The sequence below is a fragment of the Hippopotamus amphibius genome, chromosome 15, assembly GCF_030028045.1.
Source record: "Hippopotamus amphibius kiboko isolate mHipAmp2 chromosome 15, mHipAmp2.hap2, whole genome shotgun sequence".
NCBI classification, from domain to species: domain Eukaryota; kingdom Metazoa; phylum Chordata; class Mammalia; order Artiodactyla; family Hippopotamidae; genus Hippopotamus; species Hippopotamus amphibius.
The window spans coordinates 54,241,031-54,265,852 of NC_080200.1; the positions used below are offsets into that span (position 1 = coordinate 54,241,031).

At 33.6% G+C, this 24,822-nt stretch overlaps 1 protein-coding gene across 3 annotated transcripts in view; it reads left to right on the forward strand.

Annotated features, from left to right (window-relative positions):
• CDH18 (cadherin 18) overlaps positions 1–24,822 on the forward strand; it is a 743,326-nt gene that overhangs the window by 609,399 nt on the left and 109,105 nt on the right. For 2 of the 3 annotated variants that reach the window (XM_057709534.1, XM_057709536.1), the window contains one exon: positions 4,849–5,016. In XM_057709534.1, the coding sequence (XP_057565517.1) occupies positions 4,849–5,016 (168 nt within the window). Of the gene's footprint in view, positions 1–4,848; positions 5,021–11,471; positions 11,479–24,822 lie in introns of all 3 variants that reach the window. The other variant, XM_057709535.1, reaches the window with a different exon arrangement.

Sequence of the window (24,822 nt, forward strand, 5' to 3'; positions counted from 1 at the left end):
CATGACAGCGATAAAAGTGAAGAAATATATGATATACATAAAGGCAAAACTTCGTCTTTCTAATTGTGGCTTTTCAAAATACAGTTTGACCCACTTACACTGGACTCATCTGTAGTAGTTGTTATGGATATTGGGGGAGGTCATCCAGTGGATGTGAATGCCAGTTGACCAGCAAATTGGACCCAGGCAATTAGAGGCTCTACGCCCCCATCTCTGACCTTGGAATGTGTGTTCTGCCCACATTTCCCACAGTGGGAACTATTTTCAAGGATGCAGTCTTGAGAGAGCAAGGTTTCAGGATACAAGTGTTGTATATAAAAGTCAATCTCTTTCCTACATACCAGCAATGAACAAGTAGAATTTGATGTAAAAACACAATACCATTTAGGTTAGCTTCCCCTAAAAAGAAATACTTGTGTATCATCTAAGAAAAAAGGTATGAAATCTATATGAGGAAAACTACAAAACTCTCATGAAGAAATTAATAAGAAGTAAATGGAGATATATTTTATGTCCATGGATAGGCAAGTCTCAATATTGTCAAGATGTCAGTTCTTCTCAACCTTGATCAATAGATTCAGTGGAATACCAATCAAAATCCCAGAAAGTTATTTTGTAGGTATTGACAAACCTATTTTAAAGTTTATAGGTAGAGGCAAAAGACCCAGAAGAGCCAACACAATATTAAAGTAGAAGAACAAATTAGGAAGACTGGCAATACCCTGCTTCAAATTTACAGTAAAGTGATACTAATCAAGGCAGTGTGGCATTGACAAACACATCAATGCAACAGATTACAGAGCCCAGAAATAGGTCCTCATGCATTTAGTCAACTGACCTTTGACAAAGGAGCAAATATAATACAATGGAGAAAAAGTTATTTCAACAAGTGATGTTGGAACAAATTGACATCCATAAGCTAAAAAAATGACACAGATATTACACCCTTAACAAAAAGTAATCAAAATGGATCATGGAAAATGTGAATGGCTTTACGTATGGCTGTGACTTTTTAGATACAATACCAAAGTCATGATTCATGAAAGAAATAATTTGTAATATAGATTTCAAAATAATTAAGAACTAAACTGTGAAAGACACTGTCAGAGAATGAGAAGATACGTAATAGACTGAGAGACAATATTTGCAAAACATATATTGATAAAGGATTATCTAAAATATACAAATAACTCTTAAAGCTCAACAATAAGAGAACAAATAACCTGATTTAAAAAATGGACAAAAGATCTTAACAGATACCTCACCAAAGAAGACATATATTTGGAAATAAGCATATGAAAAATTTGTCATCATTATGTGCCATTAAGAAAATGCAAATTAAAACATCAATGAGATACCAATACACACCTAATACAAGGCCAAAGTCTGAACGCTGACAACACCAAAACCTGGCAAAATGTGGAACAACAGAAATTCATTCATTGTTGGTGGGAATGAAAAATGGGACAGCTGCTTTGGAAGCCAATTTGGTAGTTTCTTTTTTTTTAATTAATTAATTTATTTATGGCTGTGTTGGTCTTCTTTGCTGTACTCTGGCTTTCTCTAGTTGCAGCAAGCATTGTGGTGCTTGGGCTTCTCATTGTGGTGGTTTCTCTTGTTGCAGAGCACGGGCTCTAGGCGGGCGGGCTCAGTAGTTGTGGCTCACAGGCTCTAGAGCACAGGCTCAGTAGTTGTGGCTCACGGGCTTAGTTGTTCCGTGGCATGTGGGATCTTCCCACACCAGGGCTTGAACCCATGTCCCCTGCATTAGCAGGTGGATTCTTAACCACTGCGTCTCCAGGGAAGTCTCAACAATTTGGCCATTTCTTACAAAACTAAACCGACTCAACATAAGACCCAGCAATCACACTCCATGATATTTATCTTAAGGAGTTGAAAACTATGTCCATGCAAAAACCTGCACCATGTTGATACCAGTTTATAGCCGTTTTATTCCTAATCAACAAACATTGGAAGCAACCCAGATGTCCTTTAGTAGGTGAATGACTAAACAGTGGCACATTCAGATAGAGGAATATTATTCAGCACTGAAAAGAAATGAGCTATCAAGCCAGGGAAAGAGGCAGAGGATCCTTAAATGCCTGTTACTAATTGAAGAAGCCAATCAGAAAAGACTGCACACTGTATAAATCCAATTATATGACATTTTGGAAAAGGCGAAATTATGGAGACAATAAAAAGATCAATGGTTGCTAGGGTTGAGGGGAGGGAAGGATGACTAGGTGGAGCAGAGAGGATTTTTAGGGTAGTTATATTATTCTGTGTGATACTATAATGATGGATACATATCATTATGCATGTGTCCAAACCAATAGGATATACAACACCGAGAGTGATCTCTAATGTAAATTATGTACTTTTGGAGATAATGGTGTGTCAATCTGAGTTCATTAGTTGTAACAAATTCATCATTTTAATACAGAATATTGCTAGTGGGGGAGACTGTGTGTCAGGAGGAAAAGGGTACATGATGACTGTCTGTACTTTCTTAATTTTACTGTGGACCTAAAACTGCTCTAAAAAATACAGTCTACTTAAAAGGAAAAAAAAAAAATTTACTGTGCGTCGGCTGTGTTCTAGACTACTTCACTTAGAAGCATCTGGGCTACATGTTAGAATAAGATTATTGTATATGGGGATCATGTTGCTATGGCAATTTGCCTGAATGTTCCCTAGTTACCTATGTGCCCTCAGGGGAGGTCATAGCTAAGCACATGTAACTGAGCCATTCTCAAGAGAACTGAGAGTTTAAATGAATCCTTAGACAATCATTTCTGAGAAAGACGTGTCCATTCTACATATGCACTTTTCTTTCCATAAGCAAATTTAGCTGACAAGTTTCTTCCCTTTTCATGTCAGAGTAGCAGTATTATAAAAGAAAGGTGATAATGGCAATGCAATGAAATTATTAAAGTCCGTGCTATAAAACAGGGGCTGTGCTAATTCCTCTTCTCTGATCCTCTTAAATGAATAACATTCAAATTGCATGCAAATATCTATCACTCACTTTTGAATGATAGATTTTATTTTCATATATGTATATTCTGCAAATATCACTGTAATGATTACATTGTAAAACATCCTGGACAGTAATCTCATATTTCTACACATCAGAGGCAAGTCCCATTTCTAGTGGATTCATTTTACAATGGCATCTATTTTTTTCAAATATTAGAAAGTATACATTTTTTTCATTAAATATTTTCATAAATTCTTAACTTGTTCCTCTCTGCATCAATTTAAGTTTTTCCTAAATAATTATCATATGTGATAAAACATTGTTCTATTTAAAAAGGATGCTTGAGGCTTTTTCATATGCATGAATTAGATGAATCATTTATTATCACATTATTATAATTTCTTTTGATAAGAATAATTTTCATTCCTATTTCGCTTCAGGAAAGTTCTCTTAAACTCCCTCAATTATATGTTCACAAGTTTTGAAAGTTGAGGGACCTCTTTCGCGGGGCCTGTGGCTTTCCTCTCAAAGTCATTGCATATGCAATCAATTCAGTAAAAAAGAGAAAAAAAAAGAAGAAAAAAAGTGGCTAATTGTTCTATATTCAAAATAACTGACTAATCCTTTCCACTTTTAAAATACTACCTTTTTAACTTGGATGTACAAACCCATTTTCTCCACTTATATCAATATATTGTCTGCAAAAATGTTTGTCAAACTCTAGTCAGCAGTTATAAATGGCATCATCCCGTGAATTGTGCTGCTAACTAATCAAATGTGTGTTTGATTGAAGCCATTGGTGTTTTTCCCAAAAGTGACATGATCCAAGTATTTTGAATAAAAGTAAAAAGGTGGCTATTAAATGGTCACCTACATGTGGATAGGTCAAATATGTTTATATTATATATATTATGTATTTATATGCATATATAATATAAATATAAAACATGTATGCTTATATATTTATATGCTTATGTTTAATGCGGCTCATCTACATGAGGACTATTTATAATTTTAAGACATATGTGATAGTTCTTGTATAAACTTGACCCATTGGAAAATGTGTTGCAGTTTTTAAATATAAGGCTCTATGGACGAAGATATCTAATTTGTGTGTGTGCAGTGTGTGTGTTTACCTACACATAATTACATATGGATGTATAACATTTTGTATCTCTTTCTTGAATCCAGTATTAATTAATGAGAAAGTGCATTAAATGTCACTGCAAGACCAAGAATGTGACTTTTACATGGAAGTTTTGGAAACAATCTCATCACTTTATTTTGCTTGTGTACTTAGATCTAGGTCTTATTGTAGTTGTTATTTCCTGGCAAAAATAGTCAGTTTCAGTTTCTTAGTCTTGATAAATGTTAAAATGCCTCCTGCCTATAATCTTTGTTCAAGTGTCTACATTCCGCCAATGTTTTTCATCATCAAACTTTGACAACCCTGGCAGGAAACTATGTAAATTGTCCTGTAAGGAGGAAAGTTAACCTCTGCTCAAATCATCTCAGCTGACACTTGTGAGGGGCATGAGTTGTGAAATATTCAGGCCACCAGCAGAAGGAAAGAGCAGAGGCTGCAGGGCTGCCCTCTAGGAGTCAGTCACCCCAAGGACCGCAAAGAGATGGGTATCTTCATTTGCCTTTAATAGATTGGTTTGGAACTTGTGGTTGTAAATAAAAACTTCAAGAGACAGTTTTAATAACATTGTCAAGGTACTGTTTGTCTCAGAAGCCTGGCTTTCTCTCAAAAGCATTTCAGTTAAAACTACTTTTCTTGAAATGAAATAAAAAAAAATATGTCGCTATGTTGCTTCTCGTTTAATGTATAATCCGTGCTGTTTTGTTTAAAACATGTATTACAGGAGTTATTAGAACTGCCTTACATAATATGGACAGAGAAGCCAGAGAACATTATTCAGTGGTCATTCAAGCCAAAGACATGGCTGGGCAAGTTGGAGGGCTTTCAGGATCCACCACGGTCAACATCACCCTGACAGACGTCAATGATAACCCCCCACGGTTTCCTCAAAGTACGTACCTGTTTATTCCGACTTTCACTTATCATTCGTTTATGTAAAACAGAATGAAATACAGTTGACCCTTGAAAAAATGGATTTGAGCTGCAAGAGTCCACTTTTACATGGATTTTTCTCAATAGTAAGTACTACAGGACTACATGATCATATCTGTGGTTGGTTGTATCTGCAGATACTGGAGGGACCTGGACACAGAGCGCTGACTGTAAGTTATATGCATTTTTGGACAGCATAGAGGTTGGACGCTTTTAACCCCCATGTTGTTCAAGGGTCAGCTGTACTTGAACATATAATGTCATGTTACTATTATCTTAAATGGGAATGTTTTGCTTTGTATGGTCTTCCTTTCATACACAAGACTAAAGAAATCACTCCATCTGTTGTCTCCAGGACCTGGTAGATAATTGTCACCATGTTAAAGATATCTATTTCAGTTGGCATCACAGTTAAATACTAAAAATGAGATAGTGGCACTAAGGCATGATAGTCGTTATGTATTACTAACGAATTCATGGAGATATTCAAAACATATTTTGATATGGGCATTCTACTCTTACAAAATAATCAAAAATGCACTCTTCGTAACTGAAATTTTATTCATTTATTTATTTATTCATTTATTTATTGGCTGTGTTGGGTCTTTGTTGCTGCTCAGGGGCTTTCTCTAGTTCCTGCGAGCAGGGGCTACTCTTCATTGCAGTGCGCTGGCTTCTCAGTGTGGTGGCTTCTCTTGTTGTGGAGCACAGGCTCTAGGTACGCGGGTTTCAGTAGTTGTGGCACGTGGGCTCTAGAGCTCAGGCTCAGTAGTTGTGGTACATGGGCTTAGTTGCTCCATAGCATGTGGGATCTTCCTGGACCAGGGATTGAACCGGTGTCCCATGCATTGACAGGCGGATTCTTAACCACTGTGCCACCGGGGAAGTCCCTGTGACTGAAATTTAAAAAAAAATCCTTCAGATTAGGAATGAACACTTTTCACATGCACACACACAAACATGCCATCCAACAGTAGGGTACGGCTAATATAATAAAGTCAATATAATAAAGTGTCATCTCAAAGTGGAATATGCACTCTGAGAGTGGAGAGCACGAAGGGGAGAGTGTCAGTTCTGTGAGCTCAGAATGAAATAGTGTTTATGACAACCTCAGAAAAGGAAAGAAACATATTTGAGTATTTCTAATGTGGCAGAAACTGTGGGTGGAATTTTATAGAATAAGCATTAGTTATCATAAAAATCCTGCAGAGGAGCTGTCTTTCTTACACATGATGTTTAAATCTGTAACAAAGTAGACAGCACGGGAAGCCAGGAAAGGCTTTCCACAAGTCAGTGTGAAAGGCCTTCCCCAGCCTCACCGCTCAGTATTGCTTTCAGTACCCTTAGTACACGATGGAATACTGCCTGTTCCAAAACAAAACAGCAGTTTGTACATCCTTAAATCAGCCCAGAATTTTCCACACACATTCCTTTGTTTAAAAGCCCTTTTACAGGACTTCCCTGTTGGCGCAGTGGTAAAGAGTCTGCCTGCCAGTGCAGGGGGACAGATTTGATCCTTGGCTAGGAAGATCCCACATGCCATGGAGCAACTAAACCTGTGTGCCACAACTACTGAGCCTGTGCTCTAGAGCCCACGAGCCAAACTATTGAGCCCATGTGCCACACTGCTGAAGCCTGTGCGCCTAGAGCCCGTGCTCCACAACAAAAGAAACCACTGCAATGAGAAGCCCGCATACTGCAACGAAGACCCAATGCAGCCAATAAATACATTAAAATAAAATAGAAGCCCTTTTACAAGTTTCCCTGAACGTTGTTGCAGAATTAGCAGAGATTTCATGAACCCTTGTTTCCTGTTACATAGCACTTTGCCATGCACTTTGATGCGATATTTATTTCCATGGGTGCATATCTCCCCCTCCTCTATGAGTCTCTAAGTAAAAATGATTCTTGGCTTGTCTTTGTTAACTTAAGTGTTCAGATCGGTACCCAGCCCTGGATAAATGATTGCTAAATGAATGAGTAAATTAGTTGAATTTACATCCTCTGTCAGCTACTATAGTTAAAAGACCATTGTTAAAGACTTACAAATCAGATTCAGAGTTAGGTAAAGCCGCTTTAAAATATCGATTCTAGGGATAAGGTTATGTGACGTGGTTCTTTCAAGTGGCTTTTGCTCCATGAAGAAAATATGTTTGAAAGAAAATTATAAATTATAAGTCCACGTTATTAAACCATGAAGTATAATTAAATTTCAAGTCATTTTACAAAATTACGGTGTACTCTTGTGTTCATTTTATTGTTTTTTTATACAATATGCATACACACATATTCATTATGAGACAAGTACAGATATTTTATAGAATAAGGAGACTGAAGTTCAAAGATTTTTTTTAAAGGTAATGAGTGATAATGCTAAACTCAGCTGAATATAAACTTTATTATAATTTACAACACCAACCTTATTTTCAACCTACCTTATTTTCAAGTAGATTCTGTCACCACTATTTTTAAGATGTATATTAATATTATAATAGACTGAAAAACTCATGCTCTACACCAGGGGTCCCCAACCCCCGGGGCCATGAACTGCTTCTCCTGGTTCCTGGCATTACCGCCTCAACCCCCCACCCCACCCCCACCCGCCCTGGTCTGTGGAAAAACTATCTTCCACGAAACCAGTCCTTGATGCCAAAAAGGTTGGGGACTGCTGCTCTACACAGTAGGGGCTTAATAAATGCTTGACCTTGGTACAAACAGTATCTCCCACTCTTTCTTTCCCAGCTTTTCTCCGTAAGCTGATTTTTAAATTAAGTCTATTCAAATTGATTTTTGAAATCAACAGAAAATTGTAAGAGTGATGGATATAGAAAAGTGGATTCCTAATTTTATTTTGATTGATGATAGTGATTGAAGCATCAGTCCATAGGAAAACAATTGTTTTACCTGACAAGGACCCAGAATAAATGTACACTCTTTTGAGTGAACTTATTATATCTGATGGATCTACCTGTCTTCAGTCTGTAACAGTCTATGCAGAATGACTGACAGCTGTCAATCCTGCTACATGGTGAGATGCTCTTAGGGTTTTGAAACAGAGGTGGTACACACTGGGAACCTCACACTCTGGTTTGTTTAAAAGATATTTTATTTTGCACTCATGCTGTACTAAACACATTGCTGCTCTCAGAATGATTTGGTGTCATCATGACAAGAGTAGCTTGCAGTAAAGTATTCTTTAATTTTCCCACAAGCATCATGAGTCACCAAATGGCTAGATATGTAGTGGGAAACTTTGCAAACTGCTTGGAGAAAAAACAATGATGTATTATGAGGACTTGCATTCATGAAGTATCATGAAATGTACAAATCTATATACAGTTCAAATTCTATAAATTTCTTAACCAGTCATCAAATGAACCCAGTAGTCTAATTGTTTGTATTAAGATTTATTTTTAATAGTTCTCCTTCTGACTTTTTTTGTCTTCACCTGAGAGAGCCATGTTACACCATTACTGTGATTGACTCTAGTATAAACATCTGGCACACAAATATTTTGCAAAATATTCCCTCATAGCATTTTTTTTATTTTACAATGTCTTTTTCTTTCTCTTATTAATTTACCATGGTCTAAGAAAGCCAGCTTGTTACATCTTGTATCTCAATTTAAAGCTCTTACTGTATCTTAATTTAAGGTAAATAGGTTTTGAGTAAGTGTTTGAGAGAGAGTGAACTAGACTAATTAGTTGCTTTATGAGGACTCTACACTAGGGAGATACAAACTCAGTGGCCTGGAATACAAGGCAAATAAAGGTCCAGGTGGAAGCAGGTCGCCTGGTCTTGTCAGGGAGGCTATAGGGGAGAACAGAGATTGGATGGTAACATGTGCAAGAGGACAGCCACTGCCACTACTGAATTCCAGTAATGCCTACATGTGGACAGGAAAAATTAGGAACGGAAGCTACTCGTCAGACTCACAGTGAAAGAGAACAGATCAGCCCACCTGTGGCTTGAATCCTTACTCAAAAGACACAAGGGATGCCTGGTTCTTCTTTAGAGAAAAATATCTCAAGGTGTAAATTCCTCAATATTAGTCCTTCTGTTGAAAGGAATCTATCCTACGTCTTAAGATTCTTGCTATTTCCTTCTCCGGTTTTAACTGTTATAGTTATTCCTTATTCCTTAATTTGTTCTCAGGTAGGTAAAAAGTCACTAAGGTCTCTTATCCTGTAGAAAGAATATGTATATAAATATTAATACCTTGCATGAAAGTTCATAAAGCAAACCTTCTGTACCCTAAATGGAGTTGTATTTGAGAATTGCCCTCATAGACTAAATAACCAATTTGGGGAAAGAAGAACACATGTCAAATAACCACAATAAAAGAGTAGAAGTCTGATTGTTTAACAAAACATCCCCTAAGAACTTGCAACAATTGCAAAATTAAGTTATCCAACAACATTAGCCCACTTGTGACTCAAGTTGATATAGTGCAAAATAATATTGGGAGGATGAAGTCCTAAAAGTTCAATAGATGGCAGTATTTCCCATAATCCTAAGAATTAGAAAAGTAACTGATTTGGGTAAATTTTAATGTTAGTGAAAAAGGAAATATCACTGATGAAGATATTGATGTTGATATGATTTTGCTGATAGCAAAATATTTTAGAGGAAGGACCATTATTTTTACTTTATTATTTGCATTTTCATGAAAACAAATCTAAATGGCATATAATATATCCAGCATTAATATTTTATTTGAAACAGAAATTAAAAGAAACAAGCAAGCAGGCTTTTCCTTTGATCCATCAAAATGTGAAGTATAGATTTTAATTACCAGCATGGTGGAGTTTTCCTAGGATACTTTAAAAAATGATACCCAGTTTATTTTATCATGGTTACAGGCATATATTTTGAAACTTTTTGAGTTTCTTTAAATGTCAGCATGCACTTGATTTAAAAGAAGGTAAATTCCACAGCTTCATGGTTAGTTTTCTACATGTATAAATTGGTTTAAATTTATTCATTGTGTCATTCCAGTTTTCTATATCCAAACAGAAGTTTTGTCTGTCATCTATTGAGAGATGTATGTTGTATCCCATTACAATACTGGATTTTTCTACTTATTCTTTTATTTTCTATTAGTTCTTTTGGTTTTGTTTTATTTTGGTTACAGTTTGAAATCATCTTATTGGATGCACACAGATTTAGGTATATCTTCCTTTTTGAAAGTAATTGTGAAACATTTCTCTTTAATAATGGTTCATAACTGGAAGCCCAATTTATCTGATATTAATATAACTAGTCAAGATTTTTCCTTTTCCTTTTTTTTTAGTTAACAGTTGGATGGTATAATATTTTTCATCATTTTACTTTTTTACTCTATTGTTCTTATTTTTAAAAAGTTTTATGTAAGGCACTAAGCTAAGTTTTTGTTGATTTGTTTTATTGTAATCTGGTTTTACATTTTTATTGTTTATTTTTTTAAATTTATTTATTATTTTTTGGGGGGGTACACCAACAACAAGTGTATAAAAACAGATGATTGAACTTGTTTATTTTTATCTACTATACTTATAATTAACTACTGATGCATTTCTATTTAAGTCTATTATCTTGCTATGTGTTTCTTTTCTTTTCTCTCCCTTCTTTCTTTCTATGAATTATTCATGTATTTAATTTTGTTCATTTTATCCTCCATCAATAATTTTTATTTTACTTTCTTCTATTTTTCTTTAATGTTTGCTCTGGATATTACAATTTATTTCATTCCACCATAAAATATAATTTATCACTTGAAAAATGGAACAACTTTAAACTGTTTGAACCTTTGATTTTTGCTGTTTTTGTCATCTTACATATTGTCTTATATGAAATTGTCATTATTTTTTGTTTTGTTAAAGAATCATGTTTTAAGTCCATTATAATTATCCTTTCTGGTGCTATTTATTCTTTATTTTCTGTTTTTCTTTCTATACTCATTAATCATTTTTAAAAGAAATTATAAATTTTTTTTCTTTCTATCCCTTTTAGTGCTAGTCTACTACCAATGTTTGTTTTTTTTTTTTTTTTTTTTTCTGTTTCAGTGTTTTCATAAACACTATTTTTTTCTATCTTTTTAAAAGGGCAATTTCCACTGGGAATAGAATTCTAGCTTGAATTCTATTAATGGTGACCACGATCTTGTCTGTTAAAAAATCAGTCTCAGTCTTATTATCATTTTACTCTAGTTTATTCTACTTTGATGGATCTTTCTTATTTTAAGATGTTCTAGCTTTATTTTCCAGGAGTTTAACTATGTTGTACCTAGGAGGTACTTTTTTAAGAATCTGCTTTTTGCTTATAAGGAATTTTTAAGCTATTTTTTATTTAGTTCTGGGGAATTTTGGTCAGCATTTTACTAAAATATTTCTTCTGTCTCATTTTCTCACTTCTTAACTACTGTTTCTGCAAAAGTATACATGTTTGATCTTTTAACAATGTACCACCAGTGTACTCTTCTATATATATTTAATTTTTTTTCTCTCCCTCTTTTTCAATCTGGATATTTTATGTTGACCTATATACTAGTACACTAACCTTCTTTTCCACCGTGTTTATTCTCCAATTAAACTTGTGTATTAAATTTAAGTTCATGCTTCAGCATTGACATATTTTGGTTTTATAATTTTCCCTTGACTTATTAAATATACATTATTGGTATCTGCTACAATTCTCCCCCTTTTTTCTATATGTTCTTAAGCATTAACCTTAATAATTTCAAAATCCTTTCCTAATAATTCCCAAATCAACATCATATCTCAGTCTTTTATTGAATTGTTTCCTTTTTGGTTTTGGTCATTTTCCATTTTTAAGCATATCTTATTATTAGTGATTGAACATTGCTTATAAAGTGATTATAGAAGTTCCTGATTATGTCACCTTCCTCCACAGAGAGTTGTTTTTTTCTCGCTGATATATAGAGTATGATTACCTAAATTAGTTAGATTTTGTTATAACTGGTCAATTTCTTTTCCCTTATTCCTGGGAAGTAGCTTTTACTCCTAAAAACTAATTTTTCTCTAATATCAACTGAGATCACAAGCAGTTACTAATTCTGATTCCTGGTGCTTCATGCCTGCTGAAATGTCTACTTAGCTCTTTTGTCTTCCAGCTTTGCTTTCTTTTGGTTGCTTTGAGTCTCCACATATGCAAATAGAGTGTATGTATCTATCATCACCACAGGGAAAATTGCATTCAGTCTTTGGGGTTCATTTCTCTGAGGTTTCTTCTTTGTGCCTTTGTTCTCATTTCAGCTACTGTGCCAGCCCTTTAACCCCAACTTCTGTTTCACAAAGTGTGTAATTTCTGTTTGGTCTCTTTTCACTAGCACAGCATATTAACAAATGCCCTGAGTTACTGAGAATGTAAAACTTATCTTGTTATGCTTCCTTTCCCTCAAGGACCATACCTCATCCAGGCCTTCCTGCATTGAATGCTCTCCAATGGCAGTCATTTCATGTATATTGTGCAGCTGTATTTTTATATTTCATGGGAGAGTTAGTCAGATATGTACCATTCCATCATGTCCAGCATGGAAAGACCACTCCCCTTGTTTAAGTTGAAAGATCATGGAAGATACTTAGATAAATAGTATATCCATTTGATATTTAACCTGGCTAAATTGAAAGTATCATTTTGAAAGTAAGCTGGAATTCTTTAATTAATTGTAAATAGGCAATTTATTGGTCCATTATAAACAGCTTTTCATTCAGCCTTGTCAAAGACAAAATATATTTATCTATGTTATGATACTTAATATATAGAATGGACAGTTGAAAAAATTATTTTATTCTATATTCATTCTATTAAACAAGATATATATACCTGAAGAGAATATTCTTTCAGACAAGGTAACAGCTATAAATAAATGTTTGTGTAATTCTTTTAAGGTTGAATAGTTTGGAATAATTTGAAATTCCATACTTAGAAACTATCCTGTCACAACACATTGACCATTTTATGACGTTTTTAGCCTATTTGGCTGTATGCTATGACAGAATTGTAGAATGATTCTTTTTTTCCTTTACTTATTCTGTTTTGTATAGATATGTGTGTTTATGGTCATGGGCATATAGTTCTTAGAAATGGTGTGATGGTTACTAGTTAGTCTTTACAAATCAATTTCTGATTCTTCATGGAATGCTGAAAAAAGTAAAAACAATTTTCAGTTGGGATTTGTAAGTTTACACTTTTTCAGATTTCTGTGAGTCGTGATTAAAAGTCAGAGAGTGTTCGTTATCCATCTGCATGTTTTCTTTGGAGAAATGTCTCTAGGTCTTCCGCCCACTTTTGGATTGGGTTATTGGCTTCTTTGTTATTAAGCTGCATGAGCTGCTTGTATATTTTGGAGGTTAATCCTTTGTCAGTTCCTTCATTAGCAAATATTTTCTCCCATTCTGAGGGTTGTCTCCTTGTCTTGTTTATGGTTTCTTTTGGTGTGCAAAAGCTTTTAAGTTTCATTAGGTCCCATTTGTTTATTTTTATTTTACTTCCATTATTCTAGGAGGTGAGTCAAAAAGGATCTTGCTTTGATTTATGTCATAGAGTGTTCTGCCTATGTTTTCCTCTAAGAGTTTTATAGTGTCTGGACTTACATTTAGGTATTTAATCCATTTTGAGTTTATTTTTGTATATGGTGTTAGGAAATGTTCTAATTTCATTCTTTTACATGTAGCTGTCCAAGTTTCCCAGCTCCACTTATTGAAGAGGCTATCTTTTCTCCATGAAAAGATGCTCAACATAGCTAATCATTAAAGAAATGCAAGTCAAATCCACAATGAGGTATCACCTCACACCAGTCAGAATGGCTATGATCAAGAAATCTAAAAACAATAAATGCTGAAGAGGGTGTGGGGAAAAGGGAATCTTTCTGCACTTTTGGTGGGAATGTAAATTGGCACAGCTACTGTGGAAAACAGTATGGATGTTCCTAAAAAAACTAAAAATAGAACTACCATATGACCCAGCAATCCCACTCTCCTGGGCATATACCCAGAGAAAACCATAATCCAAAAAGAAACATTTACCACAATGTTCATTGGAGCACTATTGACCATAGCCAGGGCATGGAAGCAACCTAAATGCCCATCAACAGATGAATGGATAAAAAAGATGTGGCACATATATACAATGGAATGTTACTCAGCCATAAAAAGGAATGAAATTAAATAATTTGTAATGAGGTGGATGGAACTAGAGTCTGTCATACAGAGCAAAGTAAGCCAGAAAGAGAAAAACAAGTACCATATGCTAACTCATATATATGGAATCTAAAAAAAATGGTACTGATGAACGCAGTGATAGGGCAAGAATAAAGATGCAGATGCAGAGAATGGACTTGAGGACATGGGGTGGGGGGTGAAGGGGAAGCTGGGATGAAGTGAGAGAGTAGCATTGACATATATAGACTACCAAATGTAAAATAGATAGCTAGTGGGAAGCTGCTGCATAACACAGGGAGATCAACTCAATGATGGGTGATAACTTAGAGGGCTGGGTTAGGGAAGGTGGGAAGGAGTTGCAGGAGGGAGGGGATATGGGGATATATACATAAATACAGCCGATTCACTTTTTTGTACAGCAAAAACTGGCACAATGGTGAAAAGCAATTATATTCCAATAAAGAGCTTAAAAAAAGTGAGAGAGAGTTCAAAAGTGGCCCATTGCATCATGACTTTGAAGAAAACAGATTTGCACAGGAGAATCAGCTTTGCACTGGTGCTTGTTGATACATGGTAACACAGAATGTAGGTTAAGCAATTTTAAAGATATTCCTGATTACAGTGAATATTCTGATATAGTACAATTGTCCCTTTAATGTGTGGCATTCAAATAGCTGTAGAATTAGTCATTTTTTTTATTCATGTATTAAACACATTGCAGGCAGAGCTTAATGAATGCTTAAGGATTACTATTCAATACAAGTGTCTTAGATTCAGGGAAATCACGGATTCCTGTGTGTCTTTTTTGTTTCTAAATTGAAAGTAGCATTTCCAATGTACACTATATTTGCATAAAACAATTTAATGTAGAGATTTTGAAACTCTCTAGTTAATATTATGATGTCAGACATCCTGGATAAATCATATCACAGTATCTTAGCCACTTACATGTCAATCAGCTTTTTCCCAGAATCGTCTACAAATAAATATACATCTTGTATAAAGGTAGTAAATTTTCCAAGTAAATATTATTAATGTAATAAAAATATTAATTATCAGAATAAATGTAATGATCAATTGATTACAGTTCTTATAGGCTAGGGCATAGGGTTAATCTTAGGGAATGACTTAGTTGCTCACCTGGAAAACCTACTGAAGCAAAGACACAAAGTCTTTTAGAAAGCAATTAGAATCAAGACTATCCTGGGAAAAAAAGTGTATTAAAAGGGACAAGCTTCAATGAACCAAATGCTCTTTTATTATTCCCATCATCTTCCTTTCTTAAGTGTACTTCAGCTAATCATTAACATTTTATGATGGAGTCTAAGGAATTATTTGAAAAGGATCACATATGGCATATAAATTATGGCACATTCAGGAACAAAAATATGAAATAATATCTGTATCTCTGTCATATAAAATTATGTAGTCTTAACACCAAAATAGGTAACATTAGCACAATTTAAAGATATGTTTAAAACTTGCTAATGGGTAGAATATCACTGAGAAATCATTCATATATGTTCAAACTAACAACAACAAAAAAGACATTACTAATGTACTGCAAATAATTCGGTACCTGGAATTCAATAATGCTCATTGCACCACCTCATAGCTCAGCAAGTCTGAACTTCACATCCAGGCATTTAAATCACAAATGTTCCAGTATATTTAACTTTTCCAGATAAGGAGAAATTCTACCTTAAAATAATTTAAGACATCAAAAATGCTGTAGACTCTGTAGTAGATATTTGGTGTAACAGACATTTCATTCACAGAAAAAATTCTCTCCACACACTTTCTAATTTTTCCCATGGAAAGTATGGTTGCCAAGAATGAACCAACCTTCATAATATTTACAAGAAAAGAAATAAATGTAAGTATATACATTATCGATACTTTGACAACAATTAGGTAGCTAATATTAAAAAGGAGCTTAAATTTAAAGAAATGAGGAAAAACAAGTAGAAGACTTGTTTCATACAAGTCAGCTCTAGAGTCTATAAGCAGACACCAGCTGTAGAACTCAGAGGCTCCTTCTTTCTAATACAGCCACCTCTTCAGCTAAGGAGCTTCCACTTGCATATTTGCCTAGGTGTGTTAGTGCTCTCTGGCTCCTGACCTTGAAAATATAGAGAACATTATGGGAGTGGGCATTCCTTTCTACTGGAGCTCTGTTGTAGGGTTCTGTGAAGCCTAAATGTCATATTCTGAACAAATAAGAGTTTAGGGGATTATGTGCATTCACTATTGATATAATTATGTTTCCCCTCAATAAACTTTATATTTTTATGTAGTTGTAGTAGTGTGAGTGAATCTGCACTTTAAGTGGGAAATTTGCAAGCAGATGTGGGAGTCCAGAGGCAGTATAAGGCAGGATGTAGGCACTAGGAGCTGACATCTTAGCTTGTTAGCCCTGGAGAAAAGAGGAAGTATATAATTATAGGAAGTTATTAGAGACATTACTAGGGCTAGGCATCTGGCATGAAACAAGGGCTTGGTCTGAAATGAGAAATGGAAAAACTGTACTAATCAATCAATAGATGATACAACGTAGACATTGACATTGGTGGAATAGATTAGACACAACCGAATACAGAGTAAGTAAAGTGGAAGACATGTTTGAAGAAAATTAGCCAAAATGCATCTGAGAGGCTGAAGAAAGAGAGAGCGAGAGAGAAAAATATTCACCAAAGGAAACAAAGCTTCAATGTAAAATCATAGGACTTTCATGTGGTCTTCACACCAAAGAGAATGGTGAGGCAGTGTTCAAAACACAAAAACAAAAAACTAGACTAAGAGTATTCAAGAATAAGTACAGACATGAATCCTTAGAAAAACAATTATAAGATGCTCCAAACAGGGTGGAAAAATACTGTCACTTAGATGTGTTATGGTGAAGTTTAGAATTCTAAAACTAAAGAGAAAACCTTTTAACTCAACATGAACTTCTCATCAACAAAAGCAGAGTGCAGATGATATGGAGAATTGTCTTCAAAATTGATGAGAAGGGGAGAAAATGTTACTCTAGAAATCTTTAACATGCTAAATTGCATTAAAAATGAAGATGATAGAAAGATACATTAAAACAAAAAAAATGAATTCATTGTTCAGAGAACCTTATTGGAAAACTATTTAAGATGTTTGTGTCAGAGACTGCAATCATTATACAACATTCATTCTCATTTGTCTTACTTCCTTGGAGAATTCTGTTTGGAATAGTATTTTACTGACTTCTCATCCTCAAATACTTGGTATCTCTCTTACCTGCCCTGGTAAATTTAATACTTCTCTCCCTGACTTTGCCATGGTTTCCAATAATTAGAAGATATTTTCCCATTGAGTTTAGGATTCACCAGTTAATTTGACCAAGGCAACAACAACAACAAATTATGCAGATTTGTGTTTGCAGAAGAACAAAGTATGAAGTAATACTTATAGGATGGTAGAAGGTGACTGTGTTTTGTTTTGATAAATATTTTCTTAGGATAACTTGGAAGGCAGAAAATGTACCTAATGAACCCATGGCTATAGGAGAAGAGATTTTAAGAGAGAATGTCTACAGTATCAGTTGATTGTTATTAGCTGTATTTGATAAGATACTACAAGAAAGAGATGAGCTCAGAAAAAAATTGGTGTATTTTCTAATAGACATGAAAGAGAAGAGAAAGAAACCAGAAATTGCATGATTTTTTTGGGCTAAAAATACAAATGTAAAGTGTTCAACAAATAAATTAGCCTTAGAGCGTTAGGGACAGGAACCCTTATGATGATTGCACAGAGTAAGTTCTGAGTTGCCATGAGTCACTGACATAGTTTCCCTTTTAAATAGGATGTTTATTTCAATAATTTTGTCCCTATTCATCCCCAATTATATATTGAATTTGTGGTGGGCAAATAATGTGTCCTTCTAATTCAGTGGTCTCTGGAACAAGAAAAGCCACATTGTGTATGATTATATCAAAAGATCTTGAAATCAAGACTGGTGTCATGATTTAAAGAGATTTGGGGGTGTCAGGGAGCAGGTAAGTGCATTTTACCTCTAAGGGGCACATAATTATTTGAGTCTAGAGAGTGGACAGTGAACAGATTATATTATTTGTTCACCATTGTTTATTTCTTTCCCTCTCTCATCATGCTTTCATGTAGGTGGCATATATGTCTCTGCTACTTTAACTTTGTGCTTTGCCAATGACTTTGTTTTGCCAACAGAATATAAGCAGACATGCCATAAGCCACTTTAATTGCCCTTCAGTGGTTTCATCCTGTGTTCCTGATCTTGTCTTCCCAATGATTGCCTTTTCAGCTCATATTCTGGAATGAAAACTCACTTGGAATTGACCCTAACCTAGTAGCTTATTCATAGTTCTCATATAATGGAAGATAGAGTTAAATATTTGTTGTTGTAGGCCACTGAGATATTTTGGTGATTAATTAACACATATACAGCTGATTAATAAACATGTTATATCTGTTATCTTTAGCATTATCCCTGCATAATACACTATATCATTTTGTCATATATCTTGCCCATTTTCTTTTTCATAAGAATGTACACTCTGTAAGGATGAGGATTTTTGTCTGTTTTGTTTACTGTATACTTAGTACCTGAAATTATGCTGGCACAGGTAAATGACATTTACTGAATGAGTCAATAATCTAGACTGATCCAAAACTTCATGTGGAGGGGTACGTATTCATAAATAATCAAGAACTTTTAAGGGAAAATAATTGGGGAGGCGCTGATAGAACAGATATTGACACCCATATGGTTTGGAAAATAGATCTAGTGGACTCTGTGGAGCCCTTAGGAAGCAGTGCAATGTATACCGCAGGACTTCATATATGTCCAAATTGGAATTACAGGTTAAAATACATTGGGAAATGAAAAGCACTGGCACCACTGGTCATCCTTGTAAAAGTAGATAAATTGACATTGCAAAGGTTTACCAAATTGAGTAAAGACATATGCTATTTATGCTTTAAAAGAAAATGAGATTATTTTATGGCATTAGAAGAGGGGAAGATTTAAAAAAAACAAAGACATTAAACATAAAATGATCAATCAATATTACTACATAAACATCAGATTTCTTTAAGCAAAAGATATAAACATAGGGAAAAGACAAATTATCTGGTATTTAAAAAACATAATAGTCATAATAATAATTATATATAATTAGTGAGATTAGAAGGTTTTAAAAAACCTTTCCTATTACAAATCCAGAAACATTAGGAGCATAGAAGTTACTGCAATGTAAGAGAAGATAATCTTACAGATATACAGAGATCTGAGAATAAACCAACTATAGACAACAGATTTTCTTCTTAGAAAACTATTTTTAATATAATAGAAACAAAAATAGTTTCAATGTAATAGATAAAGAAGGCTTGAAGTTTCTGATATAGATACAGTTTTGTTTGAATAGTTAAAAAATAAAAAACAGGCACCCTGATGAGGTACAAAAGGAGATGTAGGAAATAACTGAGGAGTTCAAGAGAACTGAAAATGCTTAATTAAGAGCAGTCTTGAAAGCGGTAAAACTCGAAACAACAAATAATAATGTAAAAATGATATAAAAATGAGGAAAAAGAGAAAAGCCTTTATACAATAACCCCAATTGTATTTTATATGTAGGAGAGGACAGAGAGAAAAACTATGAATGTAAATATCCCTCCAAAAACAAAAACAACAAACAATAAGAAAACTTTCGTGACTAGGAAAAGAGACTCAGAACTCAGATTAAAACATCTCAACATGTTTTAATGTTAAAATATCACGCAGAACTATACACATCCTGGTGATATTTGTTCATTATAAAGACCAAAATACATCCCAATATTATGGATACAGGAAAAGACCTTACCTAACAGCATTTAGCCAGCTGCTGATTGTACCTTTCTCCCCTGCGAAACTATATCTCATCTCCTCACAATATATAGTGGTTCAAATGTGGACACTGTGGTTGGTTTGGGGGAAGTTTTTGTATCACAGTTTTACCAGTCATTACCTACTTCAACCCTCAATGAAACAAAAATTTGCTTTGCCATGGATTTTTTTTTTCAGTGATTCTTTCCTGCTACACAATTCAGATAGAATATCCTTGCACAGTTGATGGCTATCAAAACAATAACCAGGGCTGTCCTGTTGTAGCTTGTGTATATGACAACCAATTTTTTACTATGAGTGTACTGCGGCAGCATAATTATTAAACATGATTACTTTTTACAAAAGCAGAGCTACATGTAAAGCAATATAATGACTGTTTTACTTACTAAATAATGTGAAAAATAAATTTCTGCAATTTTAAAAAAGTTGAATGATTTGGGTTTTTATATTCTTTTACGTCCATAACCTATTCTATAAAACATTGTTTTTAAATCAATTCCTTTGTTATATCCACTAGATCTATGATTATATCTATGGCATTATGAGATTTTAAAATAAACAAATATGTTCTAGCTATGCAGTATGTATATTTCATGTATATAGTCATATACATGACAAGTTTTCCCTAGTAAATGCTCCAAGAAAAGGGAGGAAACTGGGAAAAAAGAAACTCTCTCCTTAATTTTAACATGGAGAATTAAGAATTAAGTCTCTTCTTTTAAATTTGTGTTTATTCTTATGAACCTGATTATAAAATTTATTTCTGGGAAATGAATACATGATCTCTCTCTTTCTCAAGCTGATACATAAATAGTGATACTATGTAACACACCCATATAATATGTTTGTATGTATATATACAGTATGTTTTTGTATGTATGTTTATACATGTCTGTGTGGGATAAAAATCTCAATGTATTTTTTTTTAGTCCTCCTCACTCCTCTTGAAAATTGAATAACACTCCTACAATATATAACCTTTTTGTGAACTCAAGCAGAGTACTCTGAGGGATTTTTTGGCAACTGTAGAAATGCTGATTAGACTGTACTGTAAAATTATCCAAGATAGTGTCTTCTTTTTTTTTTTCCCAGAGAGAACAATTACCGAGTAAAAATAACACGGAAAGGCACAAGATCATTTACTATATATACCAAGAGTCTGTGAATTATGACCTTTGTTAATCTTATTTAGATAAGAGTGCATTGTTTTCTAAATAATAAACTGACTTTTTATTTATTGGCATATTGTTGCTTTACAATATTGTGACTTTCTATGTGATTGAATTATATCATGAATAGCAAAGGCAGAACTTTAAACTTTCACTCAAAGATTTCTAAATTCATTTTGAACCATATCCTTTAAAGTTTATCCTTTAAACCATATCCAAATGTTTTTTACTCCTATAGTGAATGCCAATTTTCATTAAATAAATAACATACATAAATAAATAGTATTTGTAAAATAACAGGTAAATGAATGTTCATGTATTATTATTATTCAAAGATGATAATACCTAGTTATTTCTGGACTGTTGACTCTCAGTTGTTATATATCTTCAAGATAGATAGTTGCATTTTTTTTGTTAGAATTAGTGTTTAGAGTAAGTTTTGTCTGATATCTTTTGTTATTTTAGGATAATTTTGTACTTTTCCTCCCATGGTTAAGCATATTATTCTAAAAATGTGATAGGACATAAAGGATTAGAGTTTCAAAAATACACATGAGTATTTATGTTAAACACAAATACTAATACAATATTTAAGCATTAAATGCACACTGGGATCTACTGTAAAAAAAACAAAAACAAAAACCCAGTTCTCAAATACATTAGTTTCCTTGAAATTATTTAATTCCTAGTAACTCTATTTTTACATTCTTAGCGATCTTTATTGTCAGAGACAGCCAATGCTCATTGAATTCATCTCCATTTTTCATAATATCTCTGTTTTTTTTTAATTTCCTCTTCTATTAATCCTATAATTATCTCACTGGAATATCATATACACACACATATATATATACACACACTCAGTAGTTTTATTTTCCAAACTGCTGGTATGTTTTATCTTATTAGACAGGCTCTTTATTCATTCTTTTTATTCCTTTACCTATCAATGGACACTTGGGTTGTTTCCCTATCTTGTCCATTGTGAATAGTGCTGCAACGAACATGAGAATACAGACATCTCTAAGATCCTAATTTCAATTCTTTGGGATATATATACCTTTAAGTGTGACTTCTGGATCATATTGTGGTTCTATTTTTAATCTTTTGAGGAACCTCCGTACTGTTTTACATAGTTGCTACACCATTTTACATTCCTACCAACAGTGTACAAGGATTCCAGTTTCTCCACAATTTTACCAACACTTTTTATCTTTTGGTTTTCATCAATAGCCAGCCTAACGGGTGTGAGGTAATCTCTCACTATAGTGTTAATTTGCATTTCCCTGATAATTAATGATGTTGAGCATCTTTTCATATAGCTGTGACTATTTCTATGTCTTTTTTGGAGAAATGTCAGCTCACATCCATTGCCCATTTTAAAAACTGGGTTATTTATTGTTTTGTTTTGTTTTGTTTAGCTATTGACTTGTGGGAGTTACTTTTTGGAAATTAACCCTTTATCAGATAAATGGTTTGCAAATATTTTCATGTGTCTTGTATGTTGCCTTTTAATTCTGTTGATTGTCTTGTTGGCTGTGTAGAAGTTTTTTGGTTTGATGTAGTCCCACTCATCTACTTTTGCTTCCGTTGTCTATGTTTTCTGGCATATTCAAGAAATTTTTGCCAAGACCAATGTCAAGAAGGCTTTTTCCCCATATTTTCTTCTAGTAATTTTACATTTTCACATTTTACATCTAAGTTCTTAATTCATTTTGAGTTGATTTTTATGTACGTAAGGTAGGTATCCAGTTTCATTTTTTTGCATGTACATATCTAGATTTCCTAATACTATTTGGTGAAGAAATGCATTTCCCCATGTTTTTACTCTTGGCACCCTCATCAAAGATCAGTTGACCTTAGGTGAATGGGTTTAATTCTGAATTCTCTATCTTGTTTTATTGGTCTGTATTTCTATGTTTAGGCCAGTTCCACAGTGTTTAATTACAGTAGCTCTGTAATATATTTTGAAATCAGGAAGGGTAAAGCCTTCAGTTTTGTTCTTTTTTCCCATGATTGTTTTATATATGAGTATTTTGTAGTTCCATAAAAATTTTAATATAATATTTTTCTATATCTGTGAAAAAGTGCTATTGGAATCTATTAGACTAGCATAGGATTAAATCTGTAGATTTCTTTGGGTAGTATGGACATTTTGACAATATTAAACCTTATTATCCTTGAGTACAGGATGTCTTTTCATTTATTTATGTCTCCTTTAATTTACTTTGTTTTATCAATGTTTTGTAGTTGTCAGTACACAGTGATTTTATCTCCTGGCTTAAGTTTGTTCCTAAGTATTTTATTCTTTTTGATGTTATTGTATATAGGATTGTTTTCTGAATTTCCTTTTTGGATTGTTCAGTGTTAGTGTACAGGAACACAACTGACTTTTGTGTGTTGATTTTGCAAACTGCCAATTTTATTGAATTTGTTTTTTCATTCTAACAGGATTTTTATTTGTTTATTTGTTTTTGTTTTTGTCTTATGATATCTTTAGAGTTTTCTACCTATAAGATCATATCATCTGCAAACAGAGATAATTCTACTTCCTCCTTTCTAATTGTATTCCTTTTACTTTTTCTTCCCTATTTATTTGGCTAGAAATTTCAGTACAGTTTTGAATAGAAGTGTTAAGAATGGGCTCCTTGTCTTGTTCTAGATATTTGAAGAAAACTTTTTAAGTTTTTAACATTGAGTGTGATATTATCTCTGAGCTTATCATCTATGCCTTTATTATTTTGAGGCATCCTTTCTTTTATACCTTTTGTATTGGCATATATTCAATAATAATGGAATATTATTCAACCCTGACAAAAGAATAGAATTCTACTATATGTGACATGGATGAACCTAGAGAACATTATGCTAAGTAAAATAAATCAGTCACTGAAGGACAGGTACTGCATGATTCCACTTATATGAGGTTTGCAAAATAGTCAAACTTGTAGAAGCATATAATCCAATAGTGGTTATACAGGGCAAAGAGGATGGAGGAAATGGGTAGTTGTTGTTCAATGAGTGTAAAAATTCAGTTATGCAAGAAGATTAACTTCTAGAGACCTGCTGTACAACATAGTGCCTATAGTTAACAATACAGTGTTGTGGACTTCAAAATATGTTAATAAGCTTGATCTCATGTTAAATGTTCTTACCACACACACAAGAAAAAGCAAAAACAAAGGGATGCAAGGAAACTTCGGGCAGCAATGGATGTGTTTATTACCTTGATTTTGGTGATGACATTGCCAGTGTTGGCATTTGTCCAAACTCATGAAATCGTATACATTAAATATGCACAGTTCTTTGTATATCAGGTGTACCTCAATAAAGCTATCTAAAAAAGAGATTCACCATATTTATTCTTCTGAAATTTAGAGTAGTTTTAAGTATCTGGCTATTCATTCAGTCCTTAGATATTCTGTAAAAAAATTCTAAATCTCTTTTGATTTATAAATAAATATTATCTATTAGCTATTTTGTAGTGCTTTATAGGCATTTCATTTTTTTAATACTTTGGTATTATACATCTTAGTTTGAATAAATCT